The 16,857-nt window shown below is 39.2% G+C and overlaps 1 protein-coding gene across 3 annotated transcripts in view; it reads left to right on the forward strand.

Annotated features, from left to right (window-relative positions):
• The first annotated feature begins 324 nt into the window (after positions 1–324).
• LOC134680063 (protein grainyhead) overlaps positions 325–16,857 on the forward strand; it is a 153,383-nt gene continuing 136,850 nt past the window's right edge. For all 3 annotated transcript variants that reach the window (XM_063539072.1, XM_063539074.1, XM_063539073.1), the window contains exons 1-2: positions 325–429; positions 2,501–3,122. In XM_063539072.1, the coding sequence (XP_063395142.1) occupies positions 2,581–3,122 (542 nt within the window). In that variant the 5' untranslated portion in view covers positions 325–429; positions 2,501–2,580. The remainder of the gene's footprint in view (positions 430–2,500; positions 3,123–16,857) is intronic.

Here is a 16,857-nt window from a genome sequence, read left to right on the forward strand (position 1 = left end):
TATCTCATATGGGAGTTCATCAACTAAGAAGACCTAATATAAATAAATTGTTCAAATTTGAATCCTTAACCGGTACCTACCACCTTATAAAATGGATAAGGAGATGGGTCTCGTCTCGAGCTCGAGATAAAAACATTTTTATTCTCAGGTCATAATCGTAAATTTGATCGGCGCTGGCGGCAAATCGCTGCGGCACCCTGGACATCGTCTCCGGGTAGAAGGGTCAGTCAGCATGCGTGGAAGATAAATTCGTCGTTTTGGTGCGTGCGTGTAGCGCGGCGGGGGCGGCGCGGGGCGGCGGGCGCGGCGCCGGGCCGCGGAGGCTGCTGCGCTCAGAGCACCTGCGCCCGCGCTCCGTAGCGCCGCACGTCGCGTGCTCAGTCCCCGCGCCCGCGTCCCGCGCCGCGTAGCGTCGCGACGCCACCCACGGTACGTAACGCCGGCGCGTCGGGGTCGGCCGGCCGCGCGTCCACCACTGCGCCGCGCCAGCGCCGCTTGTTGGCGCACTCGGCTGCCGCCGGCCGGTTTTGTAATTTCGCCGGGTGGGCCGTGACGTCACGATACTAGTTTGACGCGTGTGCGTGACGGCCTGCGACAGGACAGGACGCCCGCGCCGCCGCCGCCCCCGATCCACCAGACCAGTGCTATGACGTGTTGCTGCTCTCGAAAGTGTCTCGTGGTGCTCGCGGTTCATAATACTCCTCAGATCGTCGTCGTCAGATGCTTACCCTTCACGGGTTCTCGAAATGCATTCAGAAACTAAAAAACCTCCTTGTTTTGATTCGGATCGGTAGGAATGGTCGTCGATTTCCAATAAGCACTCTTATGAGATTAACAAATATAAATAATCTTAATTTGTAACCGAAGTAAAAAGGCTGCGATATCCATGTGTAACGAGCGTGTGTGCTGTACGTGTAGCTACATAGGTAGGTATGTCCGCGCAGCAGGCCATATTTGCCAGCGTGTGTGAGTGAATTACGTTCATTTCTTGCTGTATCGATATGCCGGCGAGCTTCGTGCATGCTGAGAGTGTGTGCGACCCGCACACTGGCGAGGCTTGGCGGCTCCGCGGCAAAGCCTTTTTGTAATTTTATTTTTCCTCCTGCAGAGAGGCAATGGCGCTTGCCTGAGCAGGCATTACTGGTGGTACCTAATGGCAAGGTCGCCGTCTTGGAATTTCAGAAAGTAAAATGACTAGGCTCCGACATTAACGAGAACGTTATTAACTCGATAACACATTCGGATAAATTCAAATTTAGTGTAGTGCTTTAACACTATCATTATTATATGTTACAAATTGGTACAAACAAATAAACCAAAACATCGATCGAAATCATTAGGTAGGTCACCTTAACTTCATAGTCATTAAATAGTTCAAACATTTTGCTAAATATACCTTTTCCTACCTACAAATAAGTATATTATATATAATCTATGTATATTCTGCAAAGAATCATTCTGGATTCTTATAAGTAAGTGCAAGGCAACCATATCAGGTAGACAGACAAAGAGAATTTTAAGTCGAGAAAATACAGAAACTGACCGATTCACTACCATTCCACTCGAACTGCCAGCAGCGTATATTCTCTTTCCTTTTCGCACGATAGCAGCCTCCCGACTGCATCGAGAGGGCAATATTTATCTTTTTATGTAAGTAAGTAGCTAGGATCCCTTACGATAATGAAATTTCATTTTATCTTCCAATATGCAATAATAAACAACGGGTGTATATTTTTTCTATTCACGCCCTCATCACAATTTGGGATCGGGACAAGTAGGTAGTTATTTTTGTTTGGTTCAGTTTGATTTAAAGAACTTATCTAATACGCGGTAATCTGATCGGATTCCAGTTTGGAAGTCCGGTTGTATCGAACGTGTTTACAATTTGGCGTACACAATAAAATGTAACCTGATGTATTAGGTGCATACTGTTGTTGTTTGACAGGCACGTGGTACAATAGTTACCAGTTTGTACCGTACGGGCGCGGTGGTCTGAGCGGCCGAGGGCGGCTTCTGAACGAGTTCGGGCGCTTCGGCGTCAGGTGCCTCGATACCAGTTCTTCTAACTGGACTCACATCAGCTGTTGCCGTGTCACCCTTAACTCACCCGTATGCAATCTCGATCGAACCTATGAACTCTGTGAAAATGAAGCGTTTTGTTTTGGTTGTTTTTGATGTTCTGTCAAAGCAACGTCCTTTTATGCATTGTTTCGTTTCTTTCTTTTGTGTTCAGTATCTGGTGGAGTTCTTCGCTTGCATCTGAAGCATACCGTGATTTCTCTGTTAAGTTTCTGAACAAAAGAGTTCAACGCGTCACTGTAGTGCAGGTCACGTCACACTACTGGTCTATTTTAACAAACCAAAAAATTTGCAGTTTACGCACTTCTAACTACCTAATAATGAGATACAAGAAGACTATAGTATTAATTACAAGTGTTCTAAATATATCATAGACTTTAGTTTTCCAAGCAGACTTATCCAATGTGGGAAATTATTTCAGAAGTTGAAATTGGGGGAGTCAAATTGTTACGCGGGGTGCTGGTGAGTGGGGCCTCCCGCGCGGCCTCCCCCCGCGGCGCCATGTCCGCCGTGTCGCCGGTGCCGCTGGTGCCGGAGCGCAGCCCCCCCGCCTCGCCGGCCTCCGCGCCGCGCTCGCCCGCGCCCGCGCACGCCGTGCTCGCCACCATGACGCCCGTGCAGCCCGCGCACGCGCACCACGCGCACCACCCGCACCCCCACGACTACTACCCACACAAAGTCGAGATGGACTCCGACGACGGGTACCCCCCCGAGGCGCACTCCTACCGGCACTCGCCGCACGAGCTCGCCGCGTACGCGCCCGACAACAAGGTGCCCGTGCAGCCGGACGTGTACGACCAGGGCATGGAGTCCATAGACGAGAAGACGCCGATTGATCTCATTTACGAAGACGAGAAACAGACTGTAATATATACGACGACGCCGGACCAGAAGCGCGTGGAGATGATCAGCGGGCAGTTGGAAGACGGGCAGCTGGTGGACGGCGGCGTGTCGGTGGTGGTAGGCGCGCCCGGGCAGGGCACGGTGCTGGTGCTGGCCGACCACGTCGTCGATGAGCTCGGACAGGTCATCACGATACCCAGGTCAGTTTATGATTTTTATACCTCACTCAAATTACTGTACCCAGTGCTCAGTAATGCTGATAATATGTTCAAGTTTTATCACAAATAGTTCAAAAGTTACCTTGTCTGGACGCTGTTCATCAAATTAGCATCTTATAACAGTTATAACTCAGATACAATACAACCATGAAGGCGAGTAGAATGTCAAATTATAAATACTTTTATGTGATGCAATTTTCATTTAATTTAAGTCAGCCTTAGGAAGGCCAGTCAGATAACTTAAAAACAACGTATATGAGAGGCAGTTTTAATTGAGAACGCGGTCTTTCAACTCCCTTTGGGAGGATAAGTATTAAGGAAAACAATAGATACCTATACACACGGCAGACCGCGTCGACTACGGTTTATAGCCCGTTCTCAAATTTCGAATAAAACAAGATTAACTCTAAATAGTCGTGGTTACGTCGTATTTTATTGCCTAGATTTATGAGACGGCATCGAAATATCGCGTTGCCAGGTGTCTTAACAGATTCAAGATGGGAAATTCCATCTCAGCGGATACAACTGAGTAGGTATAAAGTAAAATAAAACTTTTAATTTATTACAAGTTATTTATCTCGCTGCAATTTGGTATGCTTAATGTAAATTGCTTTTTTTATTCGAATAGTGCATGGGTCTTAACAAACATTTAAGCTCAGTGTGAAATCCATACTTTAAAATATGTTTGTTTATTTATGGCTCAGTAATCATTTCATTATATTTAAGCACAATGTTTAGAACAAAAAGGTCTACAGCTCACAGAGTCACTAGTTTAATTGTTTACACTCTGAAAATTAAAATTTTCTACCTCATATTACTGATGACTAAGTATACCTTGCTGACATCTTAGACGGACAGCAGTACTAGGATAAGGATAGTAATAGGATCATCGTTCATCGGCCTTCTACATTAACTAGTATGTAGTTACAGAACTTAAAAAATAATAGACTAATCATTTTGGCAGTTACTTACTCTTAACAAACGTGTTTTCCAGAATCAGGATCTATATTTTACGGGTTATTTAGCACAGGTTGCACTGATAGCGATCGCAGGTGTGATGTGTGTGTGACATTGCGCAGTCAGGCGGCGCAACTTCGTGTTAGGTACTATTAGGATGTAACAAGAAGCTCGTTAATTGTCAATTTACCTTAGAGCATTAGCAAACTGGAGAAATAATCAGCGCGCCCATTTAAAAAGTAATTAGAGTCAATAACAAAAATGTAATAAGCCAGCTTATTATATGCAGTTGAAATGAATGTTAGTTGCATGCGATGGAAAGGCCTCGCTTATTATGTATGCAGGCTAGTGATACCGATGCGAGATTAACCCCCTTATTCATAAACGTTTACTAAAGTTAACAAGCCGATAATAATCGTTTGTCCCTTTCCATCATACCAATACGTCGGAAAGGGACAAACGATTATTATCGGCTTGTTAACTTTAGTAAACGTTTATGAATAAGGGGGTAAGGCTTTAGAGCCGGGCAATTAAGTACCCTTTAGCAACTTCCGCGTTTTGGAGATTGCTTGCAGGTAAGTATTAAAGGTGAGCGCCGGGACAGACAGCATTCAGCCCGTGATTAATTGACAATGAAGCATGATGACGACCAGACACTTTAGTACCTCAGCACAAAAACTGGCTGCACTGTCTAGACATTTGTCATACCTACTTAATCATAAAATTCATAAAATAAAATGTTACAGACAAATAGTTAAGGTCACTACGGCCATCTTGTATTCAAGGGTGTTTAGACTATTTAGAGTTACATCAAGCTAACTCTGCACAGTCTGTGCATTTGTGCAATGACAAAGTGTGGAAGTGTCAAAATAAACGTTGTAGAGGATAGCCCATTTAGATAACTATAAACTATAAGACATACGACGATCTCTTCTTAGGAACCATGTCATCGATTTTAGTAACAAGAAAAACTGCATTCATACATTTGAGTGCCAAATATTCTCTTATGCCGCTGATAAGGTAGGTAGGCAGTTACTTGGCGAGTTATTTGACGGCAACAAAGTGGTCAGTGGATATAGTTAGCCAGTTAGGTTAGGTTAGAAGCCTAGTGATAATAATGCTTCCTCTGTTCTGATAGCTGTAGTATGTGCTAAGAACGGCTACAAAAATCTCAGCCAAGAAAAAAATGTGGTATCTACTAAACTAGAGATGCCCTGACTAGTGAATTTGGCCGAATACCGAATATTCGGCCCCCTCTCTCGGCCGAATACCGAATATTCGGCGACCGAATCATCTTACAAATACGTCGGAAAGGGACAAATGATTATTATCGGCTTGTTAACTTTTGTATAAAGTTCTTTATACAATTGTCTAATTGTATAAATAACGTTGCCGCTGAAGTTGATATTAATTATTTATTTGCGAAATGTCCGCGAACTCGTCTCCTATCGGGTTGCCTATGCCTATTATAAAGCCTGACTAGGAATATATGATCAGTATGATCACGCGCCATGTTGCAGGATTTCACTGAAACTATTTTTTTCATACTGAACTCTCACCCCATACATGAGAATAACAGCGCCTGACAAAATGATCATATGTGACGTCCCATGGGTAGAGGTATACCTTAATGGCGGTTGGTGCTTACGCTATTATTAACGCCGCTCCAATATTATTGCGGTGCTATGCGACGTAAGCGCCAGCCGTCATAAGGTACCTTCTGCCGTCGTGGAACGTCTCATATAATACGAGTATTGGTCGGGCTTTACATTTCTTTAACCATAATCGTCATTTTTGGCACTGATGTCAATGACACATATCTATAACAAATCTAGATCAAATTCATAACCTGTTATTAAGAAAACATTAAAACTAACTATGAACTAAAAACTAAACTAAAATAAAACTACTTATTAGAATTAGAATCCGCCATTGTTCTCGAAGAACATTCAGAAAAGTTAACCAAATTATCGCTGACTTGATTACCAATTAATACGTTTGACGCTGCGTCATTCATAGGTACTTACCTACTTAAACTTAATTTTAGGAACAGCAAAAGTGGTCAGTGGGTATTGGTAGGAGGTTGGCGATAGTGTTTGTTCTGTTCTGAAGCCTGCAGCATAACGGTTGTGCTAGGAGCGGCGCGTGGGCGGAGCGACGCGTTCACCTTGAACTTGCGAGGGCCCGCGGCCCGCCGCTCCCGAGCCGATCACATTTCGATGCTGTGATGTAGCCGTAGCCAAACCGTCGATACCAATACCACAAAATAAATAATACTACTGCCGTACAGAAAGGAAACTTTCCACAGAACCCAAGTTTGACAGCAGTTCAGGGTCGAATTATGGTGTCCCTTTCTAATATATGGCAGTATCCCTTTCGGCTATTTAGGGTTGTCAAAATTCAAGTCATTATCTTATCTGTGGTCGTGCACGCAAAGGGACGTCAAGTTGTGGTAACCATTAGGATTACTCGGAATAGAATTGCTCGGAGCAATGCTGAGCCGAGCGGAGCCGAGTTTGGTCGAAGTCAAGAGTTTCGCACCCCTGCCAATACTTATTACTTACTGATTTTTCTAAAAGTCTATGTACCCATGGTGTATTCAGATATTGATGTCATTAATGGTCTCATATTTAATGGGCCTCGCTCCACAAAGCATTGACGTGTAGAAATAGTTCGACGTGCTAATATCGAGATAAAATTTACATGTTTACTTACCTACCTTTTCTAAATATACTTTAAACCAACTTTGGCTTGGGTTTTATCATTCGCAATTTCTCATTCACTTGAACCATAATGTTTTCCTTAAATATTAATTCATACTGACTTTGGAACAAAACAAAGAACAATTATTTATATATATACATATGCCAATTTAATCTAAGTATAGTTTCTGAATTTTACTCTTCAAGAAAGTTGACTGTGACGGATTGGCCGCCAGATAGACGGATATGGAATATATTGTGGTATTAAACGAAAAAACTGTGGGTAAATTTAATCTGGGTAGGTAATCATCTCCATTAAAGGGAACTTGACTATTATATAGCTTGCCTAATCTAAGTATCTATCAATATCTTAATCGTTCTTTAACTAAACGAGTAGGGTATTTTTTTTTAAATAGCTGTTATGTTTATATTAAATATATGTATTTCAAGTTTATGGGTATTAAACATTACACACATAGGTACACATTTTTGTATAATACATTCACCTCTAAGGCATAACTATTATTTTACCGTAATACTATAATGCAGGGGTCGGCAAACTTTTGAGAAGAAGAGCTAACCGCAGTTTAAATCATCAGTTATAGGAATCTGAAAGGGCCGTAAATGTTGTTTTCAGTCGTCTAAGAAGTCTAAATGGGATGTTTTTGGTCCCTTGAAGAGCCGCATGCGGCTCGCGAGCCGCGGTTTGCCGACCCTTGCTATAATAATGTAATGAATTAGTACTGCTTTTAAGTAACTAATAATATCGTACTAAGAATGATTAACTAAGAGTCATATAAATTATAATTCTTGATATAACAGCTGGAATTGTCTAGCATCTATACAATTAGATACAATAGAGCTGAGTTTATAAGCGGCCCTCGTTAGGTCAGATAGGTATCTTAATAGTGAAGCTCCGTCATGTGAATACCTCGGCCCCCATTTTGACCCTCCCATTAAGTCTTTATTGGGTCTTTTGTCTGTATTGGGTTTCATGGACTTAATTATGCAGGTAATAATACTACCAAACGACATGTCTAGTCTCATGTCTGATATACTAAATTGATGGTTATTGCTAATAGGGTTGATATATTCCAATCGCTTCTTGTCTTGTAAGGTTAGAGTCTAAAGACTAAAGTCTAAAGTATCTGAAATCCTTTAACGATCGAACGAATCCTTTAACGAGCATGCCGTTCCGGATACCCTAACTCTGCATGAGAGCGCGATGACGCGCACAGTCCTCGGCTTTGGCCTCGACCCCGCGCTCATGGATAGGAGCCCATTCATTGTACACATGGCGACCTTTCCACCATTTAAAATGTGAAAAAACATTTAATAGTGGAAAATTATGAAGATTGGATTCATTTCTGTCTTGTTACGAAACCGATAGTAGTGTTCCGACGACCGTAATAAATAAGGCTTTAACGTATCTCGCTCCACTAACTAAGATCGTTCTTAACTGCTCCATCCACTCACCTTATCGGCAAAGTAATACGTATTAAGTGTTAGTTAGTATGCGGGTATGAGCTTAACATGTGATGTAACTTGTGGTGAGAAAAATTTTAATGCATAATTTTGAAATAACAGATTTAATAATATTTCCTGTTGTCGTTTTGCGACTCGGCTGTAATTACTAGCCGTTATCGTAATTATCATTTATCGCGAGACTGGCGGCGTTCGAATTTGCACTGACTCAATTTATTATTAAGAATAAATTACTTATTCAGAGATGAAAAAGATTTTTTTTTAAGATACAAAATCGGCGCCGTTTGTCATCGCTATAATTATAATTTATATTATAAATAAGTTTACGATACGAGGTGTACACAATAAGATACCTACTTGATGAAGAATGTAAGATATCGTGTATGTATCGTGTGTAAAATGTAAGTGAAAATGTTTTATTTATTTTTTACTACTACATATTTCGCAAAATCGATGATCGAGTTGCATTATTTATTAACAATATCTACATATAATATACTGGGTGTGGCCTGTAATACGAGCAAAAAATTTAACTGTAGGCTGTACTCCTCATACTGACCAACATTTGTTTCTAACCTTTGAAAATAACTTGTGGTTTGATTTTTAATACACTTTAAAGTTTATTCTAAGACGCAATGTATTGCGAGATTGAGAATTTTGTTATGTTTAAGGCATGACAAGCAACGTCAATCACAAATAATATGGCATGGCGATGGCGTCCATTGAAGATAATATTTATTTTGTATGAAAAATAGGAGGTCTAAATACTTCATAATTTTTAAAAGTTGTTGAAATAAAGTGTCACCGTTTGAGGAGTACAATCAATCAATGTTTTAATTATTTGCTCATGTTACAGGCCACACCCGGTATAATGTGTATTTTTTTATAAACCATGATTGTTTAAAGATTTTTAAATAAATTTAACTAATTTTTTCACTATCTACGGCCATTACATTTTACAATGTAACTATATCATTGTTTTCTGAAGCTTGTCTTCTTATTGTCTCATAATATTCTCAAATCAAGCCGTGAGTCACCGGTCTTATAAGGCCTACTGGCGTCCAGTGGGAGCGGTCCAACTATTTCAAATAGGGTATTGTGTGCTGATAATTACAATAAGTTTTCAAAATGGAAAAGTTTCCAGTAGAGAAAACAAAAAGTGTCGATATGGATTGGTCGGTAGGTCGAGTGGTAAAAAGTCGGCTGGATCGTTTAAGCGGGAGGCTGCGTTCGCCGCCTCCAACACTTTAATGATGACTTTTTGTTGAGAAGCGGCTTTTAATACAAGCTAAAAGCGATTTTATTCTTGATTAAAACTCATTTCAGGATAATATAGTACTAAACATTCGCATATTAAATCAAAGTGTTTATGAGCATTAAAACTTATCTGCCATTTTATTTAATAAGGTATTTCTACCTAATTGTCTAGTAGAAGTACTATTAAAGAACATAGGAATGTAAGTATTAAGATTATCAGCAGAATAAAGTGGCACCCAGCATAGGCCTATCTATTATAGGAAAAGGGTAAATTTTGTATCTATGCAACTAAAACACAACATTTATTTATAAAGATACTATATTATGAGTCTTAAGCAATCGCAATTTATAATATTTAAGTTATTATAACCAAATAAAACACAATTAAATTTATGAATAAGACATAAAATACCAATGCCAATCTATTTTTACCCTAGCCGGTAGCTAATTTAAATGTACATATATTTATCATCAATTCATCAATAACATAAATGGATCCGCTTCGACTTAATTTCCATTCCAATATGAGTGCAGTTATAAGTGTCCTAACCAAAAGGCTTTCCTTGAAACTTATACTTTAAGCTTGCTGAAATCGCTACCGGTGTTGACTTGCCACCTTAGGTTTCTCCTGAGGGCGACAGGCTGCGTGTCCCTCGCCCCCCTCCCCCACACTCGCCCCCCTCTTGCCCCGAATCCCTCGCCCCTCCCGCGTCGTGAAGCCTTATTTTACTGCCTCATCGAGCGGCCGGCGAGCCCTCGAGATGAGCGCTGTGCCTTTTTGCCCCCAATCATTATTTAATGTAATTATCTGCCCGGTAAACAACTTTTTTTTGAAATCTTAACAGTTATGAATATTTTTTATTCGAATTTTGTGTTTCTCCCGAGTCGTGGTCTTTGTGCGGTCGTGAAGGTAATTAAGTCCGAGAAAATTTTGCGGAATTTTGCTCACGAATAAGGAAGCCAGAGTACTTACGGTAATCATTAATCAAGTATACCTACTTAAAAATACAAAAATATAAATAAATTAAGGTTGCAAGTCTGAAAGCAATAATTCGGCTAATTAAACCAAAAATAAGTAAAATAGAGATTAGTTCATACGATTTTGTCTTTCAATTTTCGTCCGTATTACCTTCAGTGTGGGCAAATCTGTATAAAAAGTCAATTTATATATACATTATGCCATACAAAAGGGCTTTCATTGAAAAGGTTTACGCGAAATATCTGAAGAGGCAGGGTCAACAAACTCGTGAAAGTGGGAGACATTAAGCTCTTAGCAAAAGACATCAACGGGGTCTCGCACTCCCGGACAGCGCGCGGCGCGGGCCCATTCCGCGCGGGTTATTCTCAATACGCGTATTTATTTACATACAAGATATATACAGCGGTACCACTAAACGAAATTAATAACTAGCTTAAATCTAAAATAGGTCCCTGAGGCATTGTACCTACCTACGGATGCTCGCAATGCTAATACGTTGTGCGAGGTAGCCGCCAGCTCTTACGAGTTTTTAGGTTTGTAAAATATCATTTCAGTTAAACATTTATGAACCAAGATATATTTGTGCTACTTACTACAAAATCGGTTTTACTACAAAATTAGCAAAGATTATAATCTACTGGGAAAACTAAATAAATTTTCACTTTATACTGGGAATATCCCTTACGTGCATCCGCTGGCGTGATCGGCGAATATGGCTTCTCCGTGATTCTACTATCGTGAATACCAAATCATTTTGTATTCGCTCGGTTTTCCGTGTTAAGATATCTAGATAGGTTTCCCTCAGGTTCAGGTTCAGATGGCTAAAACCGAATTTTGCAATTTGCGGGGATTTTTCTCTTTTACTTAAATGAAAGCATAATTAGAGAGACAAAGAAAAGGCACTGTGGAATGCATACAATATTATTGTTATCCTAAAACGTTAACATAAAGTTGTGTTATACAATAACAATAATCTTAAATACTAACTGAAGACGGGTGATCATTCATCGATTTATGAATGCATTCCATTCAAAAAGTATTTTGCAGCACGCCTCACACAGAATCGTGCTAAAGTTACATTTACAAATGATTCGTTCCATGCGGGACTGTTAATATCGACTACTATTCCCAGCATCTCAGTTGCTTCTAATCTAACCCTGCGTGGTGATAATCATCACATCACATGTCACAGTACCTACTGGTATAATATTGCCAATAACTCGTTTTTTGCAATAAATACCTTGCATCAGTGTGAAACCTAATTTGATTTGAATGTACGTAGTTTAAAATTTGATCTTGCCTTGAACATATCATTTTGTTTCGATTTAAGTCAAGCCAAACCAATGCGTATTCATTGTAATTCCTAATTTCCTACGCGAAAAATTACCATGCGATACCAAGTTAAACCGCAGGTTTTCTTATAACATATCACGCTTATAAAATATAATAAAATAGAAAAAAGAAACACTAATTTTGAACGGCATTTACAAAAGTGACGGAAAACAAAAATACACAAATCTATTTTAAGTAAACTTGACTTCCTTAAACTGCATAGCGAGAACAGGTTTGCTAATGTTATGGTATTGTTAGGAGTTCAATGATAATTGTTCACCGAAAAACCTGTTACCGACTTCTTAGAGATCACACTAACATATCAGATCATGACCGCGTGTATAAACACAAAGTTCAGTATGTCCTTTAAAAATTAACGATCATCCTTTCTACCTGATGCCGCTGTCCGAGTGCAAATAAAAAACGGTTTCCCCGCGCAAAGGGTTCACTTCCCATCACATGGAGGCTGTAGGTACTCACGCACACATATGTATCAGCAGCACTCACACATTCGCTGGACCAACGTCACTTTAGGCAGCGAGGCTCGCAGCGTCCGACAGAAATCTCGACGGGGGATAAAATTTCTTCCGACCGTGAGCATAACGTGGATCTGTCAAATTGAACATTTTATTGATTGTTCTTGGAACGAAGTCTTTATTGAAGGGATCGCGAGAAATGAACTGTACCGGTCAGTTAGTGTCCTGTCCTGACGTCCATGATATTTACACTTCATTTGCAGAAATTATTTGCCGTATTTTAATGCTAAATTGGATTGGAACGTAGGCCTTCGCTAACGCTCGGACGATGAAATACTTTTTAAATCATATATAATTTGTATTTAATTGTACAAATTTTGTACTGTACTGTAAGCATCAAAAGTCAACTTTGGAAAACACTTAGGTACTTTACGAGTAGGTACCTATACATATTTAGATAAGTAAACGTAAGTACGAAGAAAACATTCAAGATATAGAAAAACAAATAAAAATTCTTGTTTGTAACACACACATTTGTTTTTGGCGAAGATAGAAACCGTAGTTGTCAACTTTTCACTAATAACTAAGCCAAACATACTGTCGGTTAATTTGAATTTGGCTGGGCATAACTAGTACCTATCGATTGTCATTTGTCATATAAATGTATGTACCTACTTACTTATTTATGTGCCTAATTAGTAATTAAACAATTAGGCAGTTTAAGTGGTAAGTACGGTAGTATTTAATATTTAATACCAATTAATCTAATTATATTCGTGAAAACTCTAATATTCCGAAACTCCTTACGAATATTCGTATTGGCATCCACAACAACATGTCATCTTATGACTGCAGGACTTAGAAATTTGTGTTATTTTTTCGTACCGAAAGCAAATTCCATAGTAGCGATGAAACTTTTAAATCATAATGCATGTACTTACCTATGATAAAACGTTTATTAAGTTGATTAAAAATTGATATATTGTTCAATATCGTCCGCTTTCATATTCGCACTTCAAATACTTTCCGCTAAGCATGCTCGATTTAGAACTTGATTCTTATTTCTGTGGATTTAAAAAGAAAAATTAACTATAGATTAAATATTGTTTGTAATTTCCAACAAACCGCCCGCCGATAATATATAAATGTCTAATGTTCATTTCAAATTTCATGTTATTTTAGAATATCGTTTTAAAATGGGAGCAAAACTTTGATTGTATTGCGGCGGCGGCTAGGTTCTTGGGACTCTTAACTACAACACAGGTAGCTAATTGGCATTAAAATCAACTTATTTTCTTTTGCATATAATATGAATACAAGTTGTCATTTATAATTATATGCACGATGGATAAATGTTCAATTTATTTAAAAATGTCCATGTCCATATACAGTAGGTAAATCGGTTGTTCTTTTTTTGTTCACTCACAGCCACAGCCGTACAAGAGCAAATCCATTATAGCATTTTATTATCTTATATCAAGGTTTGAAATTGTAAGGCATCAATATTTTATAGTGCTTGTGCGTGTGTATTATGCAAAACAGTTTCTTATTAGAGGGGTATAAGGCTGAAATCGAGAGTGCGTCCGCCGCAGGAGCTTCGGACATTAATGGGGATACATTTTTTTTTGTCGTTCGGGGATTCCTTTGTGGTTAGAATCCCATAAAGGGTCGACCGAAGATTTCAATCCCGTTGTTTGCCCTTTGTTTATGGACGAGTCAGTAGATAATTACTAATTACTCTCAGGTATTGTTTTCAGTGTGGAAACGCGCGGAAGCGGTGGTTGCTTACCGCCGTTCATTTCGTTTTCTCATTATTTTATTAGGTTAGGTGTGAGATGTGATCTAGGTAGGTACTATATTAAAAAAAGATCTCTGCTTTTAGATATTGCTCTTTTTCACAGTATTCAACACTTGAGACCAGTTGGAATTTAAAGATTTAATTTGTTGTATTTTACCAGATCATTAAAGTAATGTCATTCAAAAAGATTACCCAACTTTGCATAGATAGGTATCTATATATCGCCATTGAATCGTAAAATCGGAGAAACTGTTTATTCATCCATCGCGTAGACAACTCACACAGGCACGATGTATCTGCGTGTGTGAACGTAGCTTATTAGTGGGAAAAAGACGGAGAATCTGGCTGGGACCAATATGTGCAACTGAGAAAAACAGACGTCAACAAGGCTAGCTTTACCTTTTTAGTATATGAATGTACGTTTTTATTAACTTGATTCGTTATACGGCTCAACATTATAATACATGGGTACATATAATCGTAATTGAGTTCAGTTTAAAGATTACGGTATAAAAAGAAAAAGATGCATGTTTTCCTGTTTATGATTTTTGTTAACAAACGTGGTAGGTACTTATGCGATGTCCTCCAAAGTTTTTGAATGTTTAAGAATGTGAACCAATATCGTGTTAAGTAGGTACAAGCGTGTGAAACGTGGTTCAGAATTTCTTGATTATTTTGCTTTTATTTTACAATAATTTTACTCGGTGTTTATGCAAACATGCGAAAAACATACCTACACGTATTTTTATTTTTACAAGTATGAGTAGTATTGAAGATGTGGGTTGAAGTTTTCAGAGCTCCGCACAAACTGTTCGCGGAGCTGTTATTGGGTCTTGCAAATTGGTTAAATGCGTTTTTCTCTCAAATACTGTTTGATGTATTTGTTAATGGTATCAACTTCGATTCAGCAAGCTCTCCGATTTTCCTTCTTGTTTTGATTGTGATAATGAGGAATGCCATGTGTATATTGTAGATACACTGAGTGATGTAAGCAAATAAAGCGCGTCTAATTCTCATAACACCGTCAGTAGGCAACTAAAGAATAGCGGTGTGTTAACAACTCTTTGATGACCATATGAATGAAAAAGAAAATTGACGATAGGTTGCCATTGTTGTGTGTCACTTTATAACCACCACAAACTAAAACCATAGGTAACTTAATAATTGTGTATAGTCGTAGGCAAGATTAAAGAATAGAGTGTAAATTAGTAATATATGTAAATTTACTCGATAACACAATACACGCAGTGGTGCTAATGAAGACATGACGTGTCGCAGGTACATAATGCTTTTGGGAACCACTATATAGTTTTTAATAAAATACATATATCATGTATATGTAGGTATTACATGTGTCAGGTACTTAGATTTTCCTTACTACTATAATTAAATACGAATCAAACTATTTGCGGAACACATAAGTAAAATAGCAGTTTTAGCCATTATGTATAGGGTGATTTTACAACCCTTACTCCGCGAGGTGAATATGTAGGTCATACTAAAAATTATGAAGACTACCCGAGTCTAAGACCCGGTCTAATTATTTTGTTTGTTTTTATTTTAATTTGCTATGTCCTAGTCAGACGTGTTATTAATGAACAATTATTTATTCTTACGACTCCCTTTTTATAAATGTACTGTTTTGTTGTGCACGCCAAAACCAATTAAGAAAAGCGTATATTGCTCGAAGGCTTTCGTTTTGCAGTACAGTGTTGTTGGTCAGTAAGGTTGGACATTCACTCGCATGGCACTGGCAGGGTGCGCAGGCGCAGGGGCCGGCTCTGACGACCACATTGCTGCAAGGACCCGGCGCCGCGAGGGCGCGCCTCTCACTCGCGCCACAAAAGTTTCGGATACCTTTAACGTACTCGGTTCTTGTCATTTTGTAGATGTTAATGGTGATTCAACAATAAACTTTGTTTTGAATACTGCTCTACTAAGCCAAATAGCGCTAAGTATCTCAAAAGACAGTTCAATCCATTTTAATGTCAATTGCTAACTTAACTTTAATTTATATACTTAGCTGACAATTTCATTTTCATAATCATTTGTTATTGAGATAGCGCTATTTGGCTTAGAAGGGCAGTATTTTAGTAACCGATTTTGGATCCAAAATTGACGCATCACCGAATCTAGAGAATAAAAGAATCTGTAACAATGTCTAATGAAGCACAATGAAACAGACTTGTTATTCTGACGATTTATCGCAGTGACTTGAACGGTTTAATCGTTAAGCGGATACCATAAGTACGTTAAAAAAGAAAGCGTTTAAGGAGCGCTATGCAGGGGTTTTTTGCATGCAGTGGTGAGTGAGTGCCATAGCAGCCACCCTGTACTTACATACATGGAGTCGCAATCCCGCACGTCCGTCGCACCGCGATGTAAATGATCCCCAGTATAATGTATGACCATTCTTGGCCTCCTCCCACCACCAGCAAATAAGGCCTTCGACAATCGACCGTTACGACTAACTGCTAACTATGCAAATTGAAATAGTAATAAGCGTTTGCCCAATCTATGGGTGTAAAGTTCCATAGGATTATTAGTTAGCTCACTTGCCGAAACACTTCCGCGTGTCAGGGTTATTGAAGGTCACACGAGACCTTGAAAACTACCTATCTCACAACGTATTGTTAAAACAATACAGTGCTTAGGTATGCAAACACAATAATTTCGTTTTGTGTTGCCTCGAAGATGACGCCGAGTTCACGGTCTCGGGTTAGCGACAGCG

The sequence above is a fragment of the Cydia fagiglandana genome, chromosome 3 (genome assembly GCF_963556715.1).
Source record: "Cydia fagiglandana chromosome 3, ilCydFagi1.1, whole genome shotgun sequence".
Lineage (NCBI taxonomy): Eukaryota > Metazoa > Arthropoda > Insecta > Lepidoptera > Tortricidae > Cydia > Cydia fagiglandana.